This window comes from Entelurus aequoreus, linkage group LG12, assembly GCF_033978785.1.
Source record: "Entelurus aequoreus isolate RoL-2023_Sb linkage group LG12, RoL_Eaeq_v1.1, whole genome shotgun sequence".
In the NCBI taxonomy this organism is placed as follows: Eukaryota; Metazoa; Chordata; class Actinopteri; order Syngnathiformes; family Syngnathidae; genus Entelurus; species Entelurus aequoreus.
Window position 1 is genome coordinate 51,742,025 of NC_084742.1, and position 25,510 is coordinate 51,767,534.

The 25,510-nt window shown below is 36.8% G+C and overlaps 1 protein-coding gene across 2 annotated transcripts in view; it reads left to right on the forward strand.

Moving 5' to 3' along the window:
• The window catches only part of pde5ab (phosphodiesterase 5A, cGMP-specific, b), a 184,894-nt gene that overhangs the window by 129,109 nt on the left and 30,275 nt on the right, over positions 1–25,510 (forward strand). For both annotated transcript variants that reach the window (XM_062066217.1, XM_062066216.1), the window contains exons 15-17: positions 767–861; positions 934–1,021; positions 18,029–18,129. In XM_062066217.1, coding sequence (XP_061922201.1) covers positions 767–861; positions 934–1,021; positions 18,029–18,129 — 284 coding nt within the window. The remainder of the gene's footprint in view (positions 1–766; positions 862–933; positions 1,022–18,028; positions 18,130–25,510) is intronic.

Genomic DNA, 25,510 nt, shown 5'->3' on the forward strand with positions numbered 1-25,510 from the left:
AACGACTCAATTTGTTTAAAATGATTCCTTTTCGCTAAAATGGTATGTTTTTTTTTCTTTCATAACAACAATTTTAAAATTCTATGTTTTTCTTGTAAAAAGGACCAGAATGTAAACTTACAACTTTGTTCTAAGATTACATTTTCATTCATGCAAACTCGGGACTTTTACAAAAACAATATTGTAAATATATTTAGGGCTGCAACTAACAACTAATTTGATAATCGATTAATCTGTCGATTATTACTTCGATTAATCGATTAATAATCAGATAAAAGAGACAAACTACATTTCTATCCTTTCTAGTATTTTATTGAAAAAAAACAGCATACTGGCACCATACTTATTTTGATTATTGCTTCTCAGCTGTTTGTAAATGTTGCAGTTTATAAATAAATGCTTATTAAAAAAAAAAAAAATGCGCATAGCATAGATCCAACGAATCGATGACTAAATTAATCGCCAACTATTTTTATAATCGATTTTAATCGATTAGTTGTTGCAGCCCTAAATGTATTGTAATATTGCAACTTTTTACCTGTAAAGTTTATTGTCTCGACGATTAAAAGCATTATTATTATTATTGTTGTTTTTAGCTTTCTAGCAGGCGCCCTGTGATGAGGTGGCGACTTGTCCAGGGTGTACCCTGCCTTCCGCCCGAATGCAGCTGAGATAGGCTCCAGCATCCCACCGCAACCCCGAAAGGGACAAGCGGTAGAAAATGGATGGATGGATAAATAACAGGCTAAAATGATTTTTGTGACAGAACGATCTGAGCGATTTAGAGGTTTTGGCGCTGATGATTGCCACTCTGTGCCACGACCTGGACCACAGAGGAGTGAACAACTCGTACATCCAAAGGTAAAACAATGATTTTTTTTTGTACATCTGTATACAATATGTTAACTAATAATAATATCAATAATAATCAAGGAGTGACCATCCACTTGCTCATCTTTACTGCCACTCCACCATGGAACATCACCACTTTGACCAGTGCCTCATGATCCTCAACAGCCCAGTGAGTACGCTAACATATACCCTATGTATGTATGTGTATATGTATATGCATATATATATAAATATAAATATATATATATATATATATATATATATATATATATATATATATATATATATATATATATATATATATATATATATATATATATATATATATATGTTAATATGTATGTATGTGTATATATATATATATATATATATATATATATATATATATATATATATATATATATATATATATATATATATATATATATATATATATATGTGTGTGTATGTATGTATGTATGTATGTGTGTATGTATATATATTTATATATATATCTGTATATATGTATATGTATGTATATATATATATATATATATATATATATATATATATATATATATATATATATATATATATATATATATATATATATATATATATATATATATATATATATATATATATATATATATACATACAGTATGTATGTATAAGGGTTGTCCCGATACCAATATTTTGGTACTGGTACCAAAATATATTTCAATACATTTCGATACTTTTCTAAATAAAGGGCACCACAATAAATGGCATTATTGGCTTTATTTTAACAAAAAATATTAGGGTACATTAAACATGTTTCTTATTGCAATCAAAAAGCATTTTAGTTCTTAAATAAAATAGTGAACATACTAGACAACTTGTCTTTTAGTAGTAAGTAAACAAACAAAGGCTCCTAATTAGTCTGCTGACATATGCAGTAACATATTGTGTCATTTATCATTCTATTATTTTGTTAAGATTATAAAGGACAAACTGTAACAATTGATTATTAATCCACTTGTTCATTTACTGTTAATATCTATTTATTTTCCGTTCTATCTACACTTCTGTTAAAATGTAATAATCACTTATTCTTCTGTTGTTTGGATACTTTACATTAGTTTTGGATGTGTCATGACTTGATTCTTGGGGTTTGCTTCTCCGGAAGGCAAAGGAAAATTGGCGCGGGCAAGGCGTGAATTTAAATACATGATTTATTTTTTAACACTAATAAACTACAAAAAAAAGGAAGCAAACAAATGGCGCGCACAAAGGCAGAAATACAAACTTGAGTAAGAAACAAAAGACATGCACGTGGGCACAAAAACTATGAAAAATAAAACAAAAACACTAACTGTGGCATAAATGAACAAAACTTACTGGGTAAAGAACTGTGACACGACATGAAGCAGAGTGATGAAATAGTGTGAGGACGCCAGGACGAACAACAGAAACAGACAGATTTAAATAGTGACGTGATCAGTGAAAACAGGTGCGTGACTCGAAACGTGAAACAGGTGCGTGACAAGACAGGTGAAAACTAATGGGAGACCATGGAAACCAAACCAAACAAGGAAGTGCAACCAGGAACTAAAAAGAGTCCAAAAAACAAACACATGGCCAAAACAAAAACATGAACAGACATGATGCATGACCAAAACAAAAACATGAACAGACATGACAGAACCCCCCCCTTACGGACAGATCCCAGATGTCCAAAAAACAGGATCAAGAGTCATGGGAGGGCGGGAGGGGGACATGGTGGTGGGTCGCCAGGCCAAGTGGCCCCGAATCATAGCATAGTCATGTGGCGGCGGCGAGTGGAACGCCGCCGCCACAGGCGAGGTGGGCGACCCGGGAAGGGCCACATGCGTGGCCGACGAAGAGGTGGGCGCACTTGGCGTGGCGGACGACCAGGTAGTGGCCATAACCGTGGCAGACGAGGAGGCAGGCGCGTCGTCGTCATTGCAGGCGTGGAAGCCGCAGATTACGCAGGTGCGGGTGCAGCAGACGAAGCAGGCGGCGAAGCTTGGCGTGGCACTTCAGGCGGCGAAGCTTGGTCTTGGCCGCTTGGAGGGTCTTGGCTGCTTGGAGGGTCTTGGTCTTGGCGAGGGTCTGGGTCTTGGTCTTGGCGAGGGTCTGGGTCCTGGTCTTGGCGAGGTTGGTCTTGGACTTGGTCTTGGTCTTGGACTTGGTCTTGGCATAGTTGGTCTTGGACTTGGTCTTGGCATGGTTGGTCTTGGTATGGTTGGTCTTGGACTTGGTCTTGGCATGGTTGGTCTTGGACTTGGTCTTGGTGTTGGCATGGTTGGTCTTGGTCTTGGTATGGTTGGTCTTGGACTTGGTGTTGGCATGGTTGGTCTTGGACTTGGTGTTGGCATGGCTGGTCTTGGCATGGGGGGTCTTGGACTTGGTCTTGGCATGGTGTGTCTTGGCATGGGGGGTCTTGGACTTGGTCTTGGCATGGTGTGTCTTGGTCTTGGCGTGGCGCTGCGACTGGCGGCACTTGGCGTCATGGAGCTGCGACTGGCGGCACTTGGCGTCGTGGAGCTGCGACTGGCGGCACTTGGCGTCGTGGAGCTGCGACTGGCGGCACTTGGCGTCGTGAAGCTGCGACTGGCGGCACTTGGCGTCGTGAAGCTGCGACTGGCGGCACTTGGCGTCGTGAAGCTGCGACTGGCGGCACTTGGCGTCGTGGAGCTGCGACTGGCGGCACTTGGCGTCGTGGAGCTGCGACTGGCGGCACTTGGCGGCGTGGAGCTGCGACTGGCGGCACTTGGCGGCGTGGAGCAGGTAGCGGAACTTGGTGTGGAGATACCACGGGTGGCGCTTGGCGTGGAGCTGCGACTGGTGGCGCTTGGCGTGGAGCTGCGACTGGTGGCCCTTGGCGTGGAGCTGCGACTGGTGGCGCTTGGCGTGGAGCTTGTCGTGGTGGAGCTTGGCGTGGTGCAGGTGGAGGTGGCCTAGCTGGAGGCTGTGGCTTGGCCGGTCGAAAGACTGGTGGTGGCGGCCGTGCTGGAGGCTGTGGCTTGGCGTGACGAAAGACTGGTGGTGGTGGTCGTGCTGGAGGCTGTGGCATGGCATGACGAAGAGCGACCCCACCTGAACAGTCCCCAGCCCTAGCCCCCCCCTCAAGGAGCGGATCCCAGACGCGCTCCCTGCGGTCTGGAACCGTCTTTTGGGGTGGGTGGAGGGAGGTCAGGAGGGGGGCAGAATTTTCCCCTTTAAATTGTCCCAAACGTATTTCCTTATCCCCCACCTGGGGTTGTGTGGGCGGAAAAAAGGAAACATTTTGTGACGGGGGCGGGGTTTGAGTCTTGGGGGGCGGGGCATGAAATCTGGGTGACTGTGATTGACTAGACCTGATGTTCAAGATCATGTTTTGGTAGTGCTTTATCTTGTTCTTTGAGTCTTTTGTTGGAGGTGAGTGATCAAAAGAAAAAGTATTGAAAAAAAAATCCTGGTCTGTGACATCATCAGGGCGAAGCCGGGCTGGCTGCTGCTTGCTTCCGCCCGGAGGGGGAGGGGCTTGTGGGAGCGGTGTGTCCTGCCAGCTCGCGGAAGTCTTTCCTCGTCCTTGGCGACGCTTCCGGGACGGGAACGACGCGCCGATCGGCACCAGCTTGCCCCCATTCCCCCACATCATCCCCCTGCGCTCCCTGGGGGAAAAGCGAAGCGTCTCGGTCTCCATGGCGCGCAGCACCTCCCAAGAAGCCTCATCCAAACTGTCCAACTTTCTTGCGGGAGAATTTTTCTGCTGGCGTCCTACTGTCATGACTTGATTCTTGGGGTTTGCTTCTCCGGAAGGCAAAGGAAAATTGGCGCGGGCAAGGCGTGAATTTAAATACATGATTTATTTTTTAACACTAATAAACTACAAAAAAAAAGGAAGCAAACAAATGGCGTGCACAAAGGCGGAAATACAAACTTGACTAAGAAACAAAAGACATGCACGTGGGCACAAAAACTATGAACAATAAAACAAAAACAATAACTGTGGCATAAATGAACAAAACTTTCTTGGTAAAGAACTGTGACACGACATGAAGCAGAGTGATGAAATAGTGTGAGGACGCCAGGACGAACAACAGAAACAGATAGATTTAAATAGTGACGTGATCAGTGAAAACAGGTGCGTGACTCGAAACGTGAAACAGGTGCGTGACAAGACAGGTGAAAACTAATGGGTGACCATGGAAACCAAACCAAACAAGGAAGTGCAACCAGGAACTAAAAAGAGTCCAAAAAACAAACACATGGCCAAAACAAAAACATGAACAGACATGACGCATGACCAAAACAAAAACATGAACAGACATGACAGGATGATACCACAAATTTAGGTATCGATCCGATACCAAGTAGTTAAAGGATCATACATTGGTCATATTCTAAGTCCTCATGTGTCCAGGGACATATTTCCTGAGTTTATAAACATAACATGAATTTTAAGAAAAGGAAAAAATATTTTGTAAAGATAAAAAATATCGATGTAATCATAGTAGTATCGACTAGATACACTCTTGTACTTGGTATCATTACAGTGGAGGTCAGGTGTAGATCCACCCATGGCATTTGTTTACATTGTGACGCCGCTGAGCTATTGTATCCTCCTACGGTGTGTAGTGAAGCATGTTTAGCTATTCCTCGTCCTGCAGGGATGATACTTGTAAGAAACTTACTTTATTGATTTAAAGTAGCTAAAAACACTGCCGATGGCAGATGGACGTTAGCTGCAAGCTAGCTAGCCAAGTCTTAAAGCACCTCTTCCTGAGGGTGTTTCAGTGTTATAGCTTCACTTTTATTCTTAGTTTTTAGGCCCAAATTTGTGTCCGTTCTCCCTTTTCTGTCTACACACTGTGTCTGCTTGTAAGTACTCTGTAAATGTGCACTGCCGAACATGCTCCTCTGCTCGTAAAACCAGCAATATCATGACATGAGGACAACGCGCCGCCATGTCTGTTAAAAAAAAGGGGGGGAAACCGGTACTTTTCAAACAGAGTATAGTACCGTTTTTGATTCATTAGTGTTAGTATAGATCAGTGGTTCTTAACCTGGGTTCCATCGAACCCTAGGGGTTCGGTGAGTCGGGCTCAGGGGTTCGGCGGAGGTCAAGACACACCCGACTCATCGTGTAAATACAAACTTCTCCCTATCGGCGTATTACGGATACGGCAACAGCTGACTGGTTTGCAGGTGTGTAATTTGTTGTGAATTTATGCACTGTGTTGGTTTTGTTGTTTGAACAAGGTGATGTTCATGCACGGTTCATTTTGTGCACCAGTAAAAAAAACATGGTAATACTTTAGTATGGGGAACATATTCACCATTAATTAGTTGCTTATTAACATGCAAATTAGTAACATATTGGCTCTTAACTAGTCATTATTAAGTACTTATTAATGCCTTATTCGACATGGCCTTATTATAACCCTAACCCTAACCAAATAACTCTAAATTAAGTCTTTGTTACTTAGAATATGTTCCCCTAGTGTCCAAATAACTCTAAATTCAGTCTTTGTTACTTAGAATAAGTTCCCCTAGTGTCCAAATAATTCTAAATTTAGTCTTTGTTACTCAGAATATGTTCCCCGAGTGTCCAAATAACTCTAAATTAAGTCTTTGTTACTTAGAATATGTTCCCGTAGTGTCCAAATAACTCTAAATTTAGTCTTTGTTACTTAGAATAAGTTCCCCTAGTGTCCAAATAATTCTAAATTTAGTCTTTGTTACTCAGAATATGTTCCCAGAGTGTCCAAATAACTCTAAATGTAGTCTTTGTTACTCAGAATATGTTCCCCTAGTGTCCAAATAACTCTAAATGAAGTCTTTGTTACTTAGAATATGTTCTCCTAGTGTTCAAATAACTCTAAATTAAGTCTTTGTTACTTAGAATATGTTCCCGTAGTGTCCAAATAACTCTAAATTTAGTCTTTATTACTTAGAATATAATCCCCTAGTGTCCAAATAACTCTAAATGTAGTCTTTGTTACTCAGAATATGTTCCCGTAGTGTCCAAATAACTCTAAATGTAGTCTTTGTTACTCAAAATATGTTCCCCTAGTGTCCAAATAACTCTAAATTTAGCCTTTGTTACTTAGAATATGTTCCCATAGTGTCCAAATAACTCTAAATTTAGTCTTTGTTACTTAGAATATGTTCCTCTAGTGTCCAAATAACTCTAAATTTAGTCTTTGTTACTCAGAATATGTTCCCCTAATTGCCAAAAAACTCTAAATTAAGTCTTTGTTACTTAGAATATGTTCCTCTAGTGTCCAAATAACTCTAAATGTAGTCTTTGTTACTCAGAATATGTTCCCCGAGTGTCCAAATAACTCTAAATGTAGTCTTTGTTACTCAGAATATGTTCCCCTAGTGTCCAAATAACTCTAAATGTAGTCTTTGTTACTCAGAATATGTTCCCGAGTGTCCAAAAAACTCTAACTGTAGTCTTTGTTCCTCAAAATATGTTCCCCTAGTGTCCAAATAACTCTAAATTAAGTCTTTGTTACTTAGAATATGTTCCCCTAGTGTCCAAATAACTCTAAATTAAGTCTTTGTTACTTAGAATATGTTCCCCTAGTGTCCGAATAACTCTAAATTGAGTCTTTATTACTTAGAACATGTTCCCCTATTGTCCAAATAACTCTAAATTTAGTCTTTATTACTTAGAATATGTTCCCCTAGTGTCCAAATAACTCTAAATGTAGTCTTTGTTACTCAGAATATGTTCCCCTAGTGTCCAAATAACTCTAAATGTAGTCTTTGTTACTCAAAATATGTTCCCCTAGTGTCCAAATAACTCTAAATTTAGCCTTTGTTACTTAGAATATGTTCCCATAGTGTCCAAATAACTCTAAATTTAGTCTTTGTTACTTAGAATATGTTCCCCTAGTGTCCAAATAACTCTAAATGTAGTCTTTGTTACTCAAAATATGTTCCCATAGTGTCCAAATAACTCTAAATTTAGCCTTTGTTACTTAGAATATGTTCCCATAGTGTCCAAATAACTCTAAATTTAGTCTTTGTTACTTAGAATATGTTCCCCTAGTGTCCAAATAACTCTAAATTTAGTCTTTGTTACTCAGAATATGTTCCCCTAGTGTCCAAAAAACTCTAAATTAAGTCTTTGTTACTTAGAATATGTTCCCCTAGTGTCCAAAAAACTCTAAATGTAGTCTTTGTTACTCAGAATATGTTCCCCGAGTGTCCAAATAACTCTAAATTTAGTCTTTATTACTTAGAATATGTTCCCCTAGTGTCCAAATAACTCTAAATGAAGTCTTTGTTACTCAGAATATGTTCCCCTAGTGTCCAAATAACTCTAAATGTAGTCGTTGTTACTCAAAATATGTTCCCCTAGTGTCCAAATAACTCTAAATTTAGCCTTTGTTACTTACAATATGTTCCCCTAGTGTCCAAATAACTCTAAATGTAGTCTTTGTTACTCAGAATATATTCCCCGAGTGTCCAAATAACTCTAAATGTAGTCTTTGTTACTTAGAATATGTTCCCCTAGTGTCCAAATAACTCTAAATGTAGACTTTGTTACTCAGAATATGTTCCCCTAGTGTCCAAAAAACTCTAAATTAAGTCTTTGTTACTTAGAATATGTTCCCCTAGTGTCCAAATAACTCTAAATGTAGTCTTTGTTACTCAGAATATGTTCCCCGAGTGTCCAAATAACTCTAAATTTAGTCTTTATTACTTAGAATATGTTCCCCGAGTGTCCAAATAACTCTAAATTAAGTCTTTGTTACTTAGAATATGTTCCCCTAGTGTCCAAATAACTCTAAATTTAGTCTTTGTTACTTAGAATAAGTTCCCCTAGTGTCCAAATAATTCTAAATTTAGTCTTTGTTACTCAGAATATGTTCCCAGAGTGTCCAAATAACTCTAAATGTAGTCTTTATTACTTAGAATATGTTCCCCTAGTGTCCAAATAACTCTAAATGTAGTCTTTGTTACTCAGAATATGTTCCCAGAGTGTCCAAATAACTCTAAATGTAGTCTTTGTTACTCAAAATATGTTCCCCTAGTGTCCAAATAACTCTAAATGAAGTCTTTGTTACTTAGAATATGTTCCCCTAGTGTCCAAATAACTCTAAATTTAGTCTTTATTACTTAGAATATGTTCCCCTAGTGTCCAAATAACTCTAAATGTAGTCTTTGTTACTCAGAATATGTTCCCCTAGTGTCCAAATAACTCTAAATGTAGTCTTTGTTACTCAAAATATGTTCCCCTAGTGTCCAAATAACTCTAAATTTAGCCTTTGTTACTTAGAATATAGTCCCATAGTGTCCAAATAACTCTAAATTTAGTCTTTGTTACTTAGAATATGTTCCCATAGTGTCCAAATAACTCTAAATTTAGTCTTTGTTACTTAGAATATGTTCCCCTAGTGTCCAAATAACTCTAAATGTAGTCTTTGTTACTCAAAATATGTTCCCATAGTGTCCAAATAACTCTAAATTTAGCCTTTGTTACTTAGAATATGTTCCCATAGTGTCCAAATAACTCTAAATTTAGTCTTTGTTACTTAGAATATGTTCCCCTAGTGTCCAAATAACTCTAAATTTAGTCTTTGTTACTCAGAATATGTTCCCCTAGTGTCCAAAAAACTCTAAATTAAGTCTTTGTTACTTAGAATATGTTCCCCTAGTGTCCAAAAAACTCTAAATGTAGTCTTTGTTACTCAGAATATGTTCCCCGAGTGTCCAAATAACTCTAAATTTAGTCTTTATTACTTAGAATATGTTCCCCTAGTGTCCAAATAACTCTAAATGAAGTCTTTGTTACTCAGAATATGTTCCCCTAGTGTCCAAATAACTCTAAATGTAGTCGTTGTTACTCAAAATATGTTCCCCTAGTGTCCAAATAACTCTAAATTTAGCCTTTGTTACTTACAATATGTTCCCCTAGTGTCCAAATAACTCTAAATGTAGTCTTTGTTACTCAGAATATATTCCCCGATTGTCCAAATAACTCTAAATGTAGTCTTTGTTACTTAGAATATGTTCCCCTAGTGTCCAAATAACTCTAAATGTAGACTTTGTTACTCAGAATATGTTCCCCTAGTGTCCAAAAAACTCTAAATTAAGTCTTTGTTACTTAGAATATGTTCCCCTAGTGTCCAAATAACTCTAAATGTAGTCTTTGTTACTCAGAATATGTTCCCCGAGTGTCCAAATAACTCTAAATTTAGTCTTTATTACTTAGAATATGTTCCCCGAGTGTCCAAATAACTCTAAATTAAGTCTTTGTTACTTAGAATATGTTCCCCTAGTGTCCAAATAACTCTAAATTTAGTCTTTGTTACTTAGAATAAGTTCCCCTAGTGTCCAAATAATTCTAAATTTAGTCTTTGTTACTCAGAATATGTTCCCACTGTGTCCAAATAACTCTAAATGTAGTCTTTATTACTTAGAATATGTTCCCCTAGTGTCCAAATAACTCTAAATGTAGTCTTTGTTACTCAGAATATGTTCCCAGAGTGTCCAAATAACTCTAAATGTAGTCTTTGTTACTCAAAATATGTTCCCCTAGTGTCCAAATAACTCTAAATGAAGTCTTTGTTATTTAGAATATGTTCCCCTAGTGTCCAAATAACTCTAAATTTAGTCTTTATTACTTAGAATATGTTCCCCTAGTGTCCAAATAACTCTAAATGTAGTCTTTGTTACTCAGAATATGTTCCCCTAGTGTCCAAATAACTCTAAATGTAGTCTTTGTTACTCAAAATATGTTCCCCTAGTGTCCAAATAACTCTAAATTTAGCCTTTGTTACTTAGAATATAGTCCCATAGTGTCCAAATAACTCTAAATTTAGTCTTTGTTACTTAGAATATGTTCCCCTAGTGTCCAAATAACTCTAAATTTAGTCTTTGTTACTCAGAATATGTTCCCCTAATTGCCAAAAAACTCTAAATTAAGTCTTTGTTACTTAGAATATGTTCCCCTAGTGTCCAAATAACTCTAAATGTAGTCTTTGTTACTCAGAATATGTTCCCCAAGTGTCCAAATAACTCTAAATGTAGTCTTTGTTACTCAGAATATGTTCCCCTAGTGTCCAAATAACTCTAAATGTAGTCTTTGTTACTCAGAATATGTTCCCAGAGTGTCCAAAAAACTCTAACTGTAGTCTTTGTTACTCAAAATATGTTCCCCTAGTGTCCAAATAACTCTAAATTAAGTCTTTGTTACTTAGAATATGTTCCCCGGCTGTCCAAATAACTCAAAATTTAGTCTTTATTACTTAGAATATGTTCCCCTAGTGTCCAAATAACTCTAAATGTAGTCTTTGTTACTCATAATATGTTCCCCTAGTGTCCAAATAACTCTAAATGAAGTCTTTGTTACTTAGAATATGTTCTCCTAGTGTTCAAATAACTCTAAATTAAGTCTTTGTTACTTAGAATATGTTCCCCTAGTGTCCAAATAACTCTAAATTTAGTCTTTATTACTTAGAATATGTTCCCCTAGTGTCCAAATAACTCTAAATGTAGTCTTTGTTACTTAGAATATGTTCCCATAGTGTCCAAATAACTCTAAATTTAGTCTTTGTTACTTAGAATATGTTCCTCTAGTGTCCAAATAACTCTAAATTTAGTCTTTGTTACTCAGAATATGTTCCCCTAATTGCCAAAAAACTCTAAATTAAGTCTTTGTTACTTAGAATATGTTCCTCTAGTGTCCAAATAACTCTAAATGTAGTCTTTGTTACTCAGAATATGTTCCCCGAGTGTCCAAATAACTCTAAATGTAGTCTTTGTTACTCAGAATATGTTCCCCTAGTGTCCAAATAACTCTAAATGTAGTCTTTGTTACTCAGAATATGTTCCAGAGTGTCCAAAAAACTCTAACTGTAGTCTTTGTTACTCAAAATATGTTCCCCTAGTGTCCAAATAACTCTAAATTAAGTCTTTGTTACTTAGAATATGTTCCCCTAGTGTCCAAATAACTCTAAATTAAGTCTTTGTTACTTAGAATATGTTCCCCTAGTGTCCGAATAACTCTAAATTGAGTCTTTATTACTTAGAACATGTTCCCCTATTGTCCAAATAACTCTAAATTTAGTCTTTATTACTTAGAATATGTTCCCCTAGTGTCCAAATAACTCTAAATGTAGTCTTTGTTACTCAGAATATGTTCCCCTAGTGTCCAAATAACTCTAAATGTAGTCTTTGTTACTCAAAATATGTTCCCCTAGTGTCCAAATAACTCTAAATTTAGCCTCTGTTACTTAGAATATGTTCCCATAGTGTCCAAATAACTCTAAATTTAGTCTTTGTTACTTAGAATATGTTCCCCTAGTGTCCAAATAACTCTAAATGTAGTCTTTGTTACTCAAAATATGTTCCCATAGTGTCCAAATAACTCTAAATTTAGCCTTTGTTACTTAGAATATGTTCCCATAGTGTCCAAATAACTCTACATTTAGTCTTTGTTACTTAGAATATGTTCCCCTAGTGTCCAAATAACTCTAAATTTAGTCTTTGTTACTCAGAATATGTTCCCCTAGTGTCCAAAAAACTCTAAATTAAGTCTTTGTTACTTAGAATATGTTCCCCTAGTGTCCAAAAAACTCTAAATGTAGTCTTTGTTACTCAGAATATGTTCCCCGAGTGTCCAAATAACTCTAAATTAAGTCTTTGTTACTTAGAATATGTTCCCCTAGTGTCCAAATAACTCTAAATTTAGTCTTTGTTGCTTAGAATAAGTTCCCCTAGTGTCCAAATAATTCTAAATTTAGTCTTTGTTACTCAGAATATGTTCCCAGAGTGTCCAAATAACTCTAAATGTAGTCTTTATTACTTAGAATATGTTCCCCTAGTGTCCAAATAACTCTAAATGTAGTCTTTGTTACTCAGAATATGTTCCCAGAGTGTCCAAATAACTCTAAATGTAGTCTTTGTTACTCAAAATATGTTCCCCTAGTGTCCAAATAACTCTAAATGAAGTCTTTGTTACTTAGAATATGTTCCCCTAGTGTCCAAATAACTCTAAATTTAGTCTTTATTACTTAGAATATGTTCCCCTAGTGTCCAAATAACTCTAAATGTAGTCTTTGTTACTCAGAATATGTTCCCCTAGTGTCCAAATAACTCTAAATGTAGTCTTTGTTACTCAAAATATGTTCCCCTAGTCTCCAAATAACTCTAAATTTAGCCTTTGTTACTTAGAATATAGTCCCATAGTGTCCAAATAACTCTAAATTTAGTCTTTGTTACTTAGAATATGTTCCCCTAGTGTCCAAATAACTCTAAATTTAGTCTTTGTTACTCAGAATATGTTCCCCTAATTGCCAAAAAACTCTAAATTAAGTCTTTGTTACTTAGAATATGTTCCCCTAGTGTCCAAATAACTCTAAATGTAGTCTTTGTTACTCAGAATATGTTCCCCGAGTGTCCAAATAACTCTAAATGTAGTCTTTGTTACTCAGAATATGTTCCCCTAGTGTCCAAATAACTCTAAATGTAGTCTTTGTTACTCAGAATATGTTCCCAGAGTGTCCAAAAAACTCTAACTGTAGTCTTTGTTACTCAAAATATGTTCCCCTAGTGTCCAAATAACTCTAAATTAAGTCTTTGTTACTTAGAATATGTTCCCCGGCTGTCCAAATAACTCAAAATTTAGTCTTTATTACTTAGAATATGTTCCCCTAGTGTCCAAATAACTCTAAATGTAGTCTTTGTTACTCATAATATGTTCCCCTAGTGTCCAAATAACTCTAAATGAAGTCTTTGTTACTTAGAATATGTTCTCCTAGTGTTCAAATAACTCTAAATTAAGTCTTTGTTACTTAGAATATGTTCCCCTAGTGTCCAAATAACTCTAAATTTAGTCTTTATTACTTAGAATATGTTCCCCTAGTGTCCAAATAACTCTAAATGTAGTCTTTGTTACTCAGAATATGTTCCCCTAGTGTCCAAATAACTCTAAATGTAGTCTTTGTTACTCAAAATATGTTCCCCTAGTGTCCAAATAACTCTAAATTTAGCCTTTGTTACTTAGAATATAGTCCCATAGTGTCCAAATAACTCTAAATTTAGTCTTTGTTACTTAGAATATGTTCCCCTAGTGTCCAAATAACTCTAAATGTAGTCTTTGTTACTCAGAATATGTTCCCCGAGTGTCCAAATAACTCTAAATGTAGTCTTTGTTACTTAGAATATGTTCCCCTAGTGTCCAAATAACTCTAAATTTAGTCTTTGTTACTCAGAATATGTTCCCCTAGTGTCCAAAAAACTCTAAATTAAGTCTTTGTTACTTAGAATATGTTCCCCTAGTGTCCAAATAACTCTAAATGTAGTCTTTGTTACTCAAAATATGTTCCCCTAGTGTCCAAATAACTCTAAATTTAGCCTTTGTTACTTAGAATATGTTCCCCTAGTGTCCAAATAACTCTAAATTTAGTCTTTGTTACTCAGAATATGTTCCCCGAGTGTCCAAATAACTCTAAATGTAGTCTTTGTTACTCAGAATATGTTCCCCTAATGTCCAAATAACTCTAAATTTAGCCTTTGTTACTTAGAATATGTTCCCCTAGTGTCCAAATAACTCTAAATTTAGTCTTTGTTACTCAGAATATGTTCCCCGAGTGTCCAAATAACTTTAAATGTAGTCTTTGTTACTCAGAATATGTTCCCCTAATGTCCAAATAACTCTAAATTTAGCCTTTGTTACTTAGAATATGTTCCCATAGTGTCCAAATAACTCTAAATTTAGTCTTTGTTACTTAGAATATGTTCCCCTAGTGTCAAAATAACTCTTAAATTTAGTATTTGTTACTCAGAATATGTTCCCCTAGTGTCCAAAAAACTCTAAATTAAGTCTTTGTTACTCAGAATATGTTCCCCTAGTGTCCAAATAACTCTAAATGTAGTCTTTGTTACTCAGAATATGTTCCCCTAGTGTCCAAATAACTCTAAATTTAGTCTTTGTTACTCAGAATAGGTTCCCCTAGTGTCCAAATAACTCTAAATTAAGTCTTTGTTACTTAGAATATGTTCCCCTAGTGTCCAAATAACTCTAAATGTAGTCTTTGTTACTCAGAATATGTTCCCCTAGTGTCCAAATAACTCTAAATTAAGTCTTTGTTACTTAGAATATGTCCCCTAGTGTCCAAATAACTCTAAATTAAGTCTTTGTTACTTAGAATATGTTCCCCTAGTGTCCAAATAACTCTAAATTAAGTCTTTGTTACTCAGAATATGTTCCCCTAGTGTCCAAATAACTCTAAATTTAGTCTTTGTTACTCAGAATATGTTCCCCTAGTGTCCAAAAAACTCTAAATTAAGTCTTTGTTACTTAGAATATGTTCCCCTAGTGTCCAAATAACTCTAAATGTAGTCTTTGTTACTCAAAATATGTTCCCCTAGTGTCCAAATAACTCTAAATTTAGCCTTTGTTACTTAGAATATGTTCCCCTAGTGTCCAAATAACTCTAAATTTAGTCTTTGTTACTTAGAATATGTTCCCCTAGTGTCCAAATAACTCTAAATTTAGTCTTTGTTACTTAGAATATGTTCCCCTAGTGTCCAAATAACTCTAAATTTAGCCTTTATTACTTAGAATATGTTCCCATAGTGTCCAAATAACTCTAAAATTAGCCTTTGTTACTTAGAATATGTTCCCCTAGTGTCCAAATAACTCTAAATTTAGTCTTTGTTACTCAGAATATGTTCCCCGAGTGTCCAAATAACTCTAAATGTAGTCTTTGTTACTCAGAATATGTTCCCCTAGTGTCCAAATAACTCTAAATGTAGTCTTTGTTACTCAGAATATGTTCCCTGAGTGTCCAAATAACTCTAAATGTAGTCTTTGTTACTCAAAATATGTTCCCCTAGTGTCCAAATAACTCTAAATTTAGCCTTTGTTACTTAGAATATGTTCCCATAGTGTCCAAATAACTCTAAATTTAGTCTTTGTTAGTTAGAATATGTTCCCCTAGTGTCAAAATAACTCTAAATTTAGTATTTGTTACTCAGAATATGTTCCCCTAGTGTCCAAATAACTCTAAATTAAGTCTTTGTTACTCAGAATATGTTCCCCTAGTGTCCAAATAACTCTAAATGTAGTCTTTGTTACTCAGAATATGTTCCCCTAGTGTCCAAATAACTCTAAATTTAGTCTTTGTTACTCAGAATATGTTCCCCTAGTGTCCAAATAACTCTAAATTAAGTCTTTGTTACTTAGAATATGTTCCCCTAGTGTCCAAATAACTCTAAATATAGTCTTTGTTACTCAGAATATGTTCCCCTAGTGTCCAAATAACTCTAAATTAAGTCTTTGTTACTCAGAATATGTTCCCCTAGTGTCCAAATAACTCTAAATTAAGTCTTTGTTACTTAGAATATGTTCCCCTAGTGTCCAAATAACTCTAAATTAAGTCTTTGTTACTCAGAATATGTTCCCCTTGTGTCCAAATAACTGTAAATTAAGTCTTTGTTACTAAGAATAAATTCCCCATACTAAAGTGTTACCAAAAACATATAACCTTGTCTTGAATTTGAAAAAAACCAAAAACAATTATTTTTCACTAAAGAAGGGTTCAGTGAATGCGCATATGAAACTGGTGGGGTTCGGTACCTCCAACAAGGTTAAGAACCACTGGTATAGATACTATACTAGTACCGGTACACCGTACAAGCCTACTATATATACTGTATATGTATACATCAGTGAGGGAAGTAATGCCTTTATAGTTAGTTTTTTTTTTACTTTCAATGTATATGCTGTAATTAATGTTAATATAGCAGTGTTTCCCATAAACTGCCAAGATACCTGTGGCGGTGGGGGCGTGGCTATGGGCGTGGTCACCATGACATCATCGAGTAGTTTGCATAATTTACTACAATGATACGATTTTCTCTAAAAAGGCTCAAAAAATGTATACTTACTAATTAATAATAACAGTTTTGTTTTAAATGTCCGTCCATCCATTTTACAATATAATTACAACACTTAATGTACATATTTATATACAGATTTGAACAATAAGTTATTCACTGAAATATATTTATTAATTGTGGTTCTTACAAAAAATATATCTTATAAAATATAAAAGCTAAAATGTCTCATAAAGCTCTGCCCCTTTAATTAGTGCATACTAAATAATTTAACTTTAGCCTACTACTACAACCATATTATTTACCAGCAACATAAAGTGAAACAGAGGCAGAGGTGTCCTGCCACAGTCAGTAACAAATAAGCAGAAAACAGTAGTGGTGGTAGATAGACACAGAGCTTCATCAAACATCTGATCCACTGAACAAAGAGCTCCAAAAATCTTGAACTTTAGACTTCTATCAGTTTTACTCCCTACACTTAACCATGTGTTTCCTACTGCCTGCAGACTTTGCACCCTTTGTTATATACACATGTTGTGTTTCTAATATAAATACATTTAATAAAGTCAAATACAAATAAGGCAACAAGAGAAGTATCCTACACTTCTCTTTTGTAAAGTAAATCTGAACAGCCGATATGGGCATCTACATCAACTATATGATTTGCCTGAGAAGCTGGACAGGACAAAAAAATAATAATAATAATAATAATTTTTCTTTTTATTTGTGGCGGCTGTAATTCTTTCGTGGCAGGCCGCCACAAATAAATGAATGTGTGGGAAACACTGAACATGTTGACAAGTAGAAATGGTTAGTATTTGAATTCACTAATGAGAATGTAAATAATAATGCTGAGAACTATACAGTTTGTAAAGCTGTACAATTTTATGTGGCACAAATATTGATATCAGAACAAAGTAGGGCTGCAGCTATCGATTATTTTAGTAATAGAGAACACACAAAAACCTCTTCAAATCTGCAAAATGAGGTCAAAAGAAGGGAATAATTAGTCAAAAGTTTGGGGATAACCATTTTCATCTAGTTGTATTTGTTATAATATCTAAAATGTGGAGTTTTATAGTGGGACTTAGATGACTTGTAATCAAACATTTGCTTCTCATTTCATTTTGCAAAACATTCCATCAGAGTTTAAAATAAAATCATTCCCATTGCAATATTTCCTCTCATAATGTCACCATTTTATTGCAACGGTATTCAGAAGTTTTTCCTCATAAACGTACGTATTTACAGTATGTGTGTACTTAAGCTTTCTTGCATACTATTGTGACTTTCAACTAAAAGTTTTTGAAGCAGTAATGTACTTTTCCTCACTGCAATATTTCAGGGTAACCAGATCCTCAGTAGTCTGTCTGTGGAGGAGTACAAAAGTACTCTGAAGATGATCGAGATGGCCATTCTCTCCACTGACCTCGCCCTGTACTTCAAGTACGTAACAAGTGCACAAAACCACATACACACCATCATAGTAACATTAGTCACATTTTCTTTAGATATGAAAAGATTCTCACTCCATTTATTCCGCATTTTTCTTTTTCTTTAAAAATGACAGGAACAAACTGTCAAACCAAGATTTGTACAAAACCCAAAACCAGTGAAGTTGGCACGTTGTGTAAATGGTAAATAAAAACAGAATACAATGATTTGCAAATCCTTTTCAACCTATATTCAATTGAATAGACTGCAAAGACAATATACTTAATGTTCGAACCGGAAATCTTTGTTATGTTTTGCAAATATTAGCTCATTTGGAATTGGATGCCTGCAACATGTTTCAAAAAAGTGGCAAAAAAGACTGAGAAAGTTGAGGAATGCTCATCAAACACTTATTTGGAACATCCCACAGGTGAACAGGCTAATTGGGAACAGGTGGGTGCCATGATTGGGTATAAAAGCAGCTTCCGTGAAATGCTCAGTCATTCACAAACGAGGATGGGGCGAGGGTCACCACTTTGTCAACAAATGCGTGAGCAAATTGTTGAACAGTTTAAGAAAAAACTTTCTCAACCAGCTATTGCAAGGAATTCAGGGATTTCACCATCTACGCTCCGTAATATCATCAAAAGGTTCAGAGAATCTGGAGAAATCACTGCATGTAAGCGGCAATGCCCAAAACCAACACTGAATGCCCGTGACCTTCGATCCCTCAGGCGGTACTGCATTAAAAAGCAACATCCGTGTGTAAAGGATATCTCCACATAGGCTTAGGAACACTTCAGAAAACTACTGTCAGTAACTACAGTTTGTCACTACATCTGTAAGTGCAAGTTAAGACTCTACTATGCAAAGCCAAAAAGTCATTTATCAACAACACCCAGAAACGCCTCCGGCTTCGCTGTGCCCGAGCTCATCTAAGAAGGACTGATACAAAGTGGAAAAGTGTTCTGTGGTCTGACAAGTCCACATTTCAAATTGTTTTTGGAAACTGTGGACGTCGTGTCCTCCGGACCGAGAAGAAAAGAACCATCTAGGTGTTCTAGGTGCAAAGTTGAAAAGCCAGCATCTGTGATGGTATGGGGGTGTATTAGTGCCCAAAGCATGGGTAACTTACACATCTGTGAAGGCACCATTAATGCTGAAAGGTACATACAGGTTTTAGAGCAACATATGTTGCCATCCAAGCAACATGATCATGGACGCCCCTGCTTATTTCAGCAAGACAATGCCAAGCCACGTGTTACATCAGCGTGGCTTCATAGTAAAAGAGTGCGGGTACTAGACTGGCCTGCCTGTAGTCCAGACCTGTCTCCCATTGAAAATGTGTGGCGCATTATGAAGCCTAAAATAGCACAACGGAGACCCCCGGACTGTTGAACAACTTAAGCTGTACATCAAGCAAGAATGGGAAAGAATTCCACCTGAGAAGCTTCAAAAATGTGTCTCCTCAGTTCCCAAACGTTTACTGAGTGTTGTTAAAAGGAAAGGCCATGTAACACAGTGGTGAACATGCCCTTTCCCAACTACTTTGGCATGTGTTGCAGCCATGAAATTCTAAGTTAATTATTATTTGCAACAAAAAAAAAAAAGTTTCTCAGTTGGAACATTAAATATCTTGTCTTTGCAGTCTATTCAATTGAATATAAGTTGAAAAGGATTTGCAAATCATTGTATTCTGTTTTTATTTAGTATTTACATAACGTGCCAACTTCACTGGTTTTGCGTTTTGTAAGAGGTGTATTTGTTGGTCTGGGAATTATTTTCTTATAGAAGCAGTGATACTGAGCTTTTAAATGTGTGGAAGAAGGAAAGGGGAAAAAAAAGTGGACTACATCCAAATTGCATTGTATGTTTTGCACTTGTTTTAATCCAAATATGTTTAAAAATAACTGCACACGGAAGGGCAGAGCCAAAACATATGTATCATGTTAGCTGCAGACTCTTGACAGCGATCACATGACACAGATATTACGTCATACTTTAATGAGTGCCATGCATTAGCTTGCATTGAATAGGGTAATGTCTGGCACCAATAAGAGGACTCCTTAAGATCTCTTTCCAGTGATCCTCGGCTAGAATCACTCTTTAATCCTCCTCCCAAAGGGACTTAATTAAGTTCAAAGAATGGGAGCATTAAAAAAAAAGTGGTTATAAATATTTGTCGTTGATCCTTCTCAAGTTGGAAGTGGCGTTAAAAAAAACAAAACGGTAAATCTGGAAACCTCGGGAAAGTATTACGAACAAAACTGCGGATCTGAAGATGTCTTTTAAAAAAAAAAAAGTTGCTTAGGGAATGAAAATCTGTTCCAAAGTTGGTGAAAAGAGGCGAGGGCGTATGTCATGTCATGTTGCTCTCCTGACCTGACCGCCCTATAAAAGAAGGAGGGCAATAGGAGCAGGAGTGGAAGTAGAATAAAACAAGTGATTTAATTAGAGTAAACTTTTTTTAATAAAATGTTTAAAATGTTAATTTATAACTGTTTCCATACATATACAAACAAATCTTATATACATTTTTCTAATGCGCGTTTTCTTTTCTTTCTTCTCTGTTGTGCAACAACAATTTTATTTGCATACATTAGGGGCAACGTTCCCTCTAAGGTGCGCACCTGCGCAATTGCGTACTGCTCAAGCGTCCTCTGCGCACAGCAATTATATGCCGCGCACCAAATCAAATCCCATCTGAATTCTAAACAAAATAAACACATTTATTCTGTGTAATTTTGCAATGCAACTCTGAGTGACAGTGACAACAAGCGGCCCTAACGGTGTTCGTCAACACCGTTCAATTATTGTAACGTCTATCGAGATGCTTCGAGGACAGGAATTATATTGATCACTTTATTGAGCAAAACTGTTTATATTCGGCCATAACCACACCAGAAACATGAGTAAAACACTTCTATCTCGAAAAACTAGTCATTTTCTGCCGTACAAACCAGGCCAAAACCAACTTGTCATCTGTCACCAACACGCATACCACTAAGCCACTGGTGCATTTATGGCCACACAAAAAGTTGGACAACTCAAACACCACACAAAGCTACACTATGACTCCTCAGTCATACGTGTGCTTATTCTACTGTCATTTATTATTAATGTTAATTTATTGATATTAATCATGGAATGCTGTTACTAGAGAAAGTTACAGGAATGCACACTTCATCCTATGCTTACATTTCATTGTGCAACATGAGGATGTTTAAGGGGAACTAAATGTGATCTCTGAAAGGGGTACAAATGATTTCCAAAGCAGGACCCCCACCCAGACATACTGTACAATACTAATCCATAGCTTATGAAAAACAAGATTTCTTTTATTTTCATTACAAGTGGGCCAAATCACTAATATTACTAAATAATCTCATGAAAATGACTCCTCTCATTTGAGTGTTATTATAAAAGATTGGTTTGAGACAGGTGTGCTGCTGGTATTGCCACGTGTGATGTTGCTCACATGTGCTCCACTGACTGCTAAGGGAGTTTTTGTGTTTGCTCACACACATGAACAATTAGAGGGAACATTGATTAGGGGTTTCAAACATACGGCCCAAGGACCGGATCAGGCCCACGGTTCGGTTCTATCCGGCCCGCGGGATGAGTTTGCTAAGTATAAAAATTAACCTGAAATTTTTGACTGAAAGAAACTGCTGTTCTAAATGTGTCCACTGGATGTCGCAATAACAATTCTTTGTATTTTTGTAGATGATGCTACAGATGTACAAAATAAACCACATGGTTAGTACATCAGTCGAGGAAAGTGATCAAACTACATAAATAACATCCTGTAATTTGATTTTGATATCTTTTTTTTATCTTGATAGATTGAAAATTAATCTCAGGATTCTAAGAACGTCATATTGAGTAAAAAACTAATTTGTGTGTTTGCAAACCTTACAAAAGCATATGTGTCAGGTTCAAACATTGATGACATCTATTAAACAAGACAAGAGGCAAAGAATTAAACAGAGACAGAATTCAATTTGGACTCAATTGAGGAGAGTCGCCCGTACACTGTACCCTTGCACAGTATCTCAGCACGCTCTGGCAAAAGATTGTACTCCTCCTTCTTTATTTGACTTTCTCCGACCACATGACCACAGCTGCTTCCAGAGGGAAGTGGGTCGTAAACAGCGTTGCCTTTGGTTACCGAACAGTTCAAAAGAAGAGGTCGTAAAACAGTTCAAAAAGGAGTTTCAAGAGGTTGCCTGGAGGGGAGTCTGGTCCTGCTTCCTCTCCGCTTTGAAGTCCTTGGGTTAGAACAATATCTTTCTGTTGATTACCATCCATGAAAGAAAACAGAACACCTTCATTTTGCTTCCCCCTACACAGTGGAGTTTTACGAGCCTTACTCTTGGTAGGTTCCAAAGACAGCTTTTGTCTTCTCACCAGACACTCAATGTAACACAAAGTTTTTGTGATAACTTACAAACAATTATTCGAACAATATGTTTCTAGTAAAACTCACAAATATACATTATTTAAGGCACAGGTGTCAAACCCAAGGCCCGGGGGCCAAATCTGGCCCGCCACATTATTTTATGTGGCCCGCGAAAGCCCGGAAATAATATGCGTTAATAAAATGCTTAATCTTTTCTTACTAAACATGTGTTGTTCTTTCACGTTTGACATTAAAAATCATATACTGCATGCAATTGCATATCTTTTAAAATTCAATATTATCAAAATCAAAATATCATATTGTCATGTATTCCAAAAATATTTTTTGTTCAAATAAATCAATCAATCAATGTTTATCAATCAATATAGCCCTAAATCACAAGTGTCTCAATAAAGATAAATACTGTACTTAAATATCTGCTTGACTTATGATTTCAAAACAAATTATCAATCAAATTGTATACTGTAAAATTGACAATAGGTTTTACGGTTAAATTCCGCCGACTGAGTTTTTTACCGTAAAATCAACTTTGGTACTGTTTTTTCCATATACAGTAAGACACTAAAACATTAAATAACAAACAACAAAACACATTAAAACAACAAGATTTTACGGTAAAAAAAACCCACCAAAACTGGCAGCTCTGTTGCTTGAATTTTACCGCTAAAACATTGGTATTGTTTTTCCATTCCATTCCATTTATTTCATTTTTTTATATGCTGTAAAAAACCCACTGCTTTTACTGTAAAATTCGGGTGACTGAGCTGCCGGTTTTTAAAGTAAAATGAAACATTTTTTTTTGCAGCTTATGTAAAAAAACAGTATATACATGTATATACATATACAGTATTACTCATTGTTAAAAGCGGCCCTCTGAGGGCAACCACAACTGCGATGTGGCCCTCAATGAAAACGAGTTTGACACACCTGATTTAAGGCATTATTAGACATATTGCATGTTTTGTTTAGGAGTTTTGTTTAAAGGCCTACTGAAATGAAATGTTCTTATTTAAACGGGGATAGCAGGTCCATTCTATGTGTCATACTTGATCATTTCGCGATATTGCCATATTTTTGCTGAAAGGATTTAGTATAGAACATCGACGATAAAGTTCGCAACTTTTGGTCGCTGATAAAAAAGCCTTGCCTGTACCGGAAGTAGCGTGACGTCACAGGTTGAAAGGCTCCTCACATTTTCCCATTGTTTACAATGCAGCGAGAGCGATTCGGACCGAGAAAGTGACGATTACCCCATTAATTTGAGCGAGGATGAAAGATTTGTGGATGAGGAAAGTGAGAGTGAAGGATTAGAGTGCAGCGCAGGACGCCAGGTTGTATATTTTTTTGCTCTAACCGTAACTTAGGTACAAGGGCTCATTGGATTCCACACTTTCTCCTTTTTCTATTGTGGATCACGGATTTGTATTTTAAACCACCTCGGATACTATATCCTCTTGAAAATGAGAGTCGAGAACGCGAAATGGACATTCACAGTGACTTTTATCTCCACGACAATACATTGGTGAAGCACTTTAGCTACGGAGCTAACGTGATAGCATCGTGCTTAACTGCGGACAGAAACAGAAGAAACATGCCCCTGACTGGAAGGATAGACCGAAGTTCAACAATACTACTATTACTTCTACTCTCAGGAGACACTGAACTAAACCCTGGACCTGTAACCACACGGTTAATGCCTGGCGAAGCCTAGCAATGCTGTTGCTAACGACACCATTGAAGCTAACTTAGCTACGGGACCTCGACAGAGCTATGCTAAAAACATTAGCTCTCCACCTACACCAGCCAGCCCTCATCTGCTCATCACGACCCGTGCTCACCCGCGTTCCAGCGATCGGCGGCGCAACGAAGGACTTTACCCGATCATCGGTGCGGTCGGCGGCTAGCGTCGGATAGCGCGTCTGCTATCCAACTCAAAGTCCTCCTGGTTGTGTTGCTGTAGCTAGCCGCTAATACACCGATCCCACCTACAGCTTTCTTCTTTGCAGTCTCCATTGTTCATTAAACAAATTGCAAAAGATTCACCAACACAGATGTCCAGAATACTGTGGAATTTTGCGATGAAAACAGAGCTGTTTGAATTGGGACACAATGGTGTCCCAATACTTCCGTTCAATCCGTGATGTCACGCGCAAACGTCATCATACCGAGACGTTTTCAGCCGGATATTTCCCGGGAAATTTAAAATTGCACTTTATAAGTTAACCCGGCCGTATTGGCATGTGTTGCAATGTTAAGATTTCATCATTGATATATAAACTATCAGACTGCGTGGTCGGTAGTAGTGGCTTTCAGTAGGCCTTTAAGTAACTGTCATATTGAGTATGACAGTTATACTCCAACATTACCACATCATTTATTCAGAAAATATAAATAACGACAAATAAAGTGTATATATTATTAACCGCCACAGGTAATTGTAAAAAAACAACAACAACATTATGATTTGTACATGTTCAGAATGTGCTTGTTCTATTTTTAAACAAAGAAAACGATCTTAAAGGCCTACTGAAATGAATTTTTTTTATTTAAACGGGGATAGCAGATCTATTCTATGTGTCATACTTGATCATTTCGCGATATTGCCATATTTTTGCTGAAAGGATTTAGTATAGAACAACGACGATAAAGATAGCAACTTTTGGTATCTGATAAAAAAAAGGCTTGCCCCTACCGGAAGTAGCGTGACGTAGTCAGTTGAACATATACGCAAAGTTCCCTATTGTTTACAATGATGGCCGCATGAAGTGAGAGAGATTCGGACCGAGAAAGCGACAATTTCCCCATTAATTTGAGCGAGGATGAAAGATTTGTGGATGAGTAAAGTGCAAGTGAAGGACTAGTGGGGAGTTGAAGCTATTCAGATAGGGAAGATGCTGTGAGAGCCGGGGGTGACCTGATATTCAGCTGGGAATGACTACAACAGTAAATAAACACAAGACATATATATAC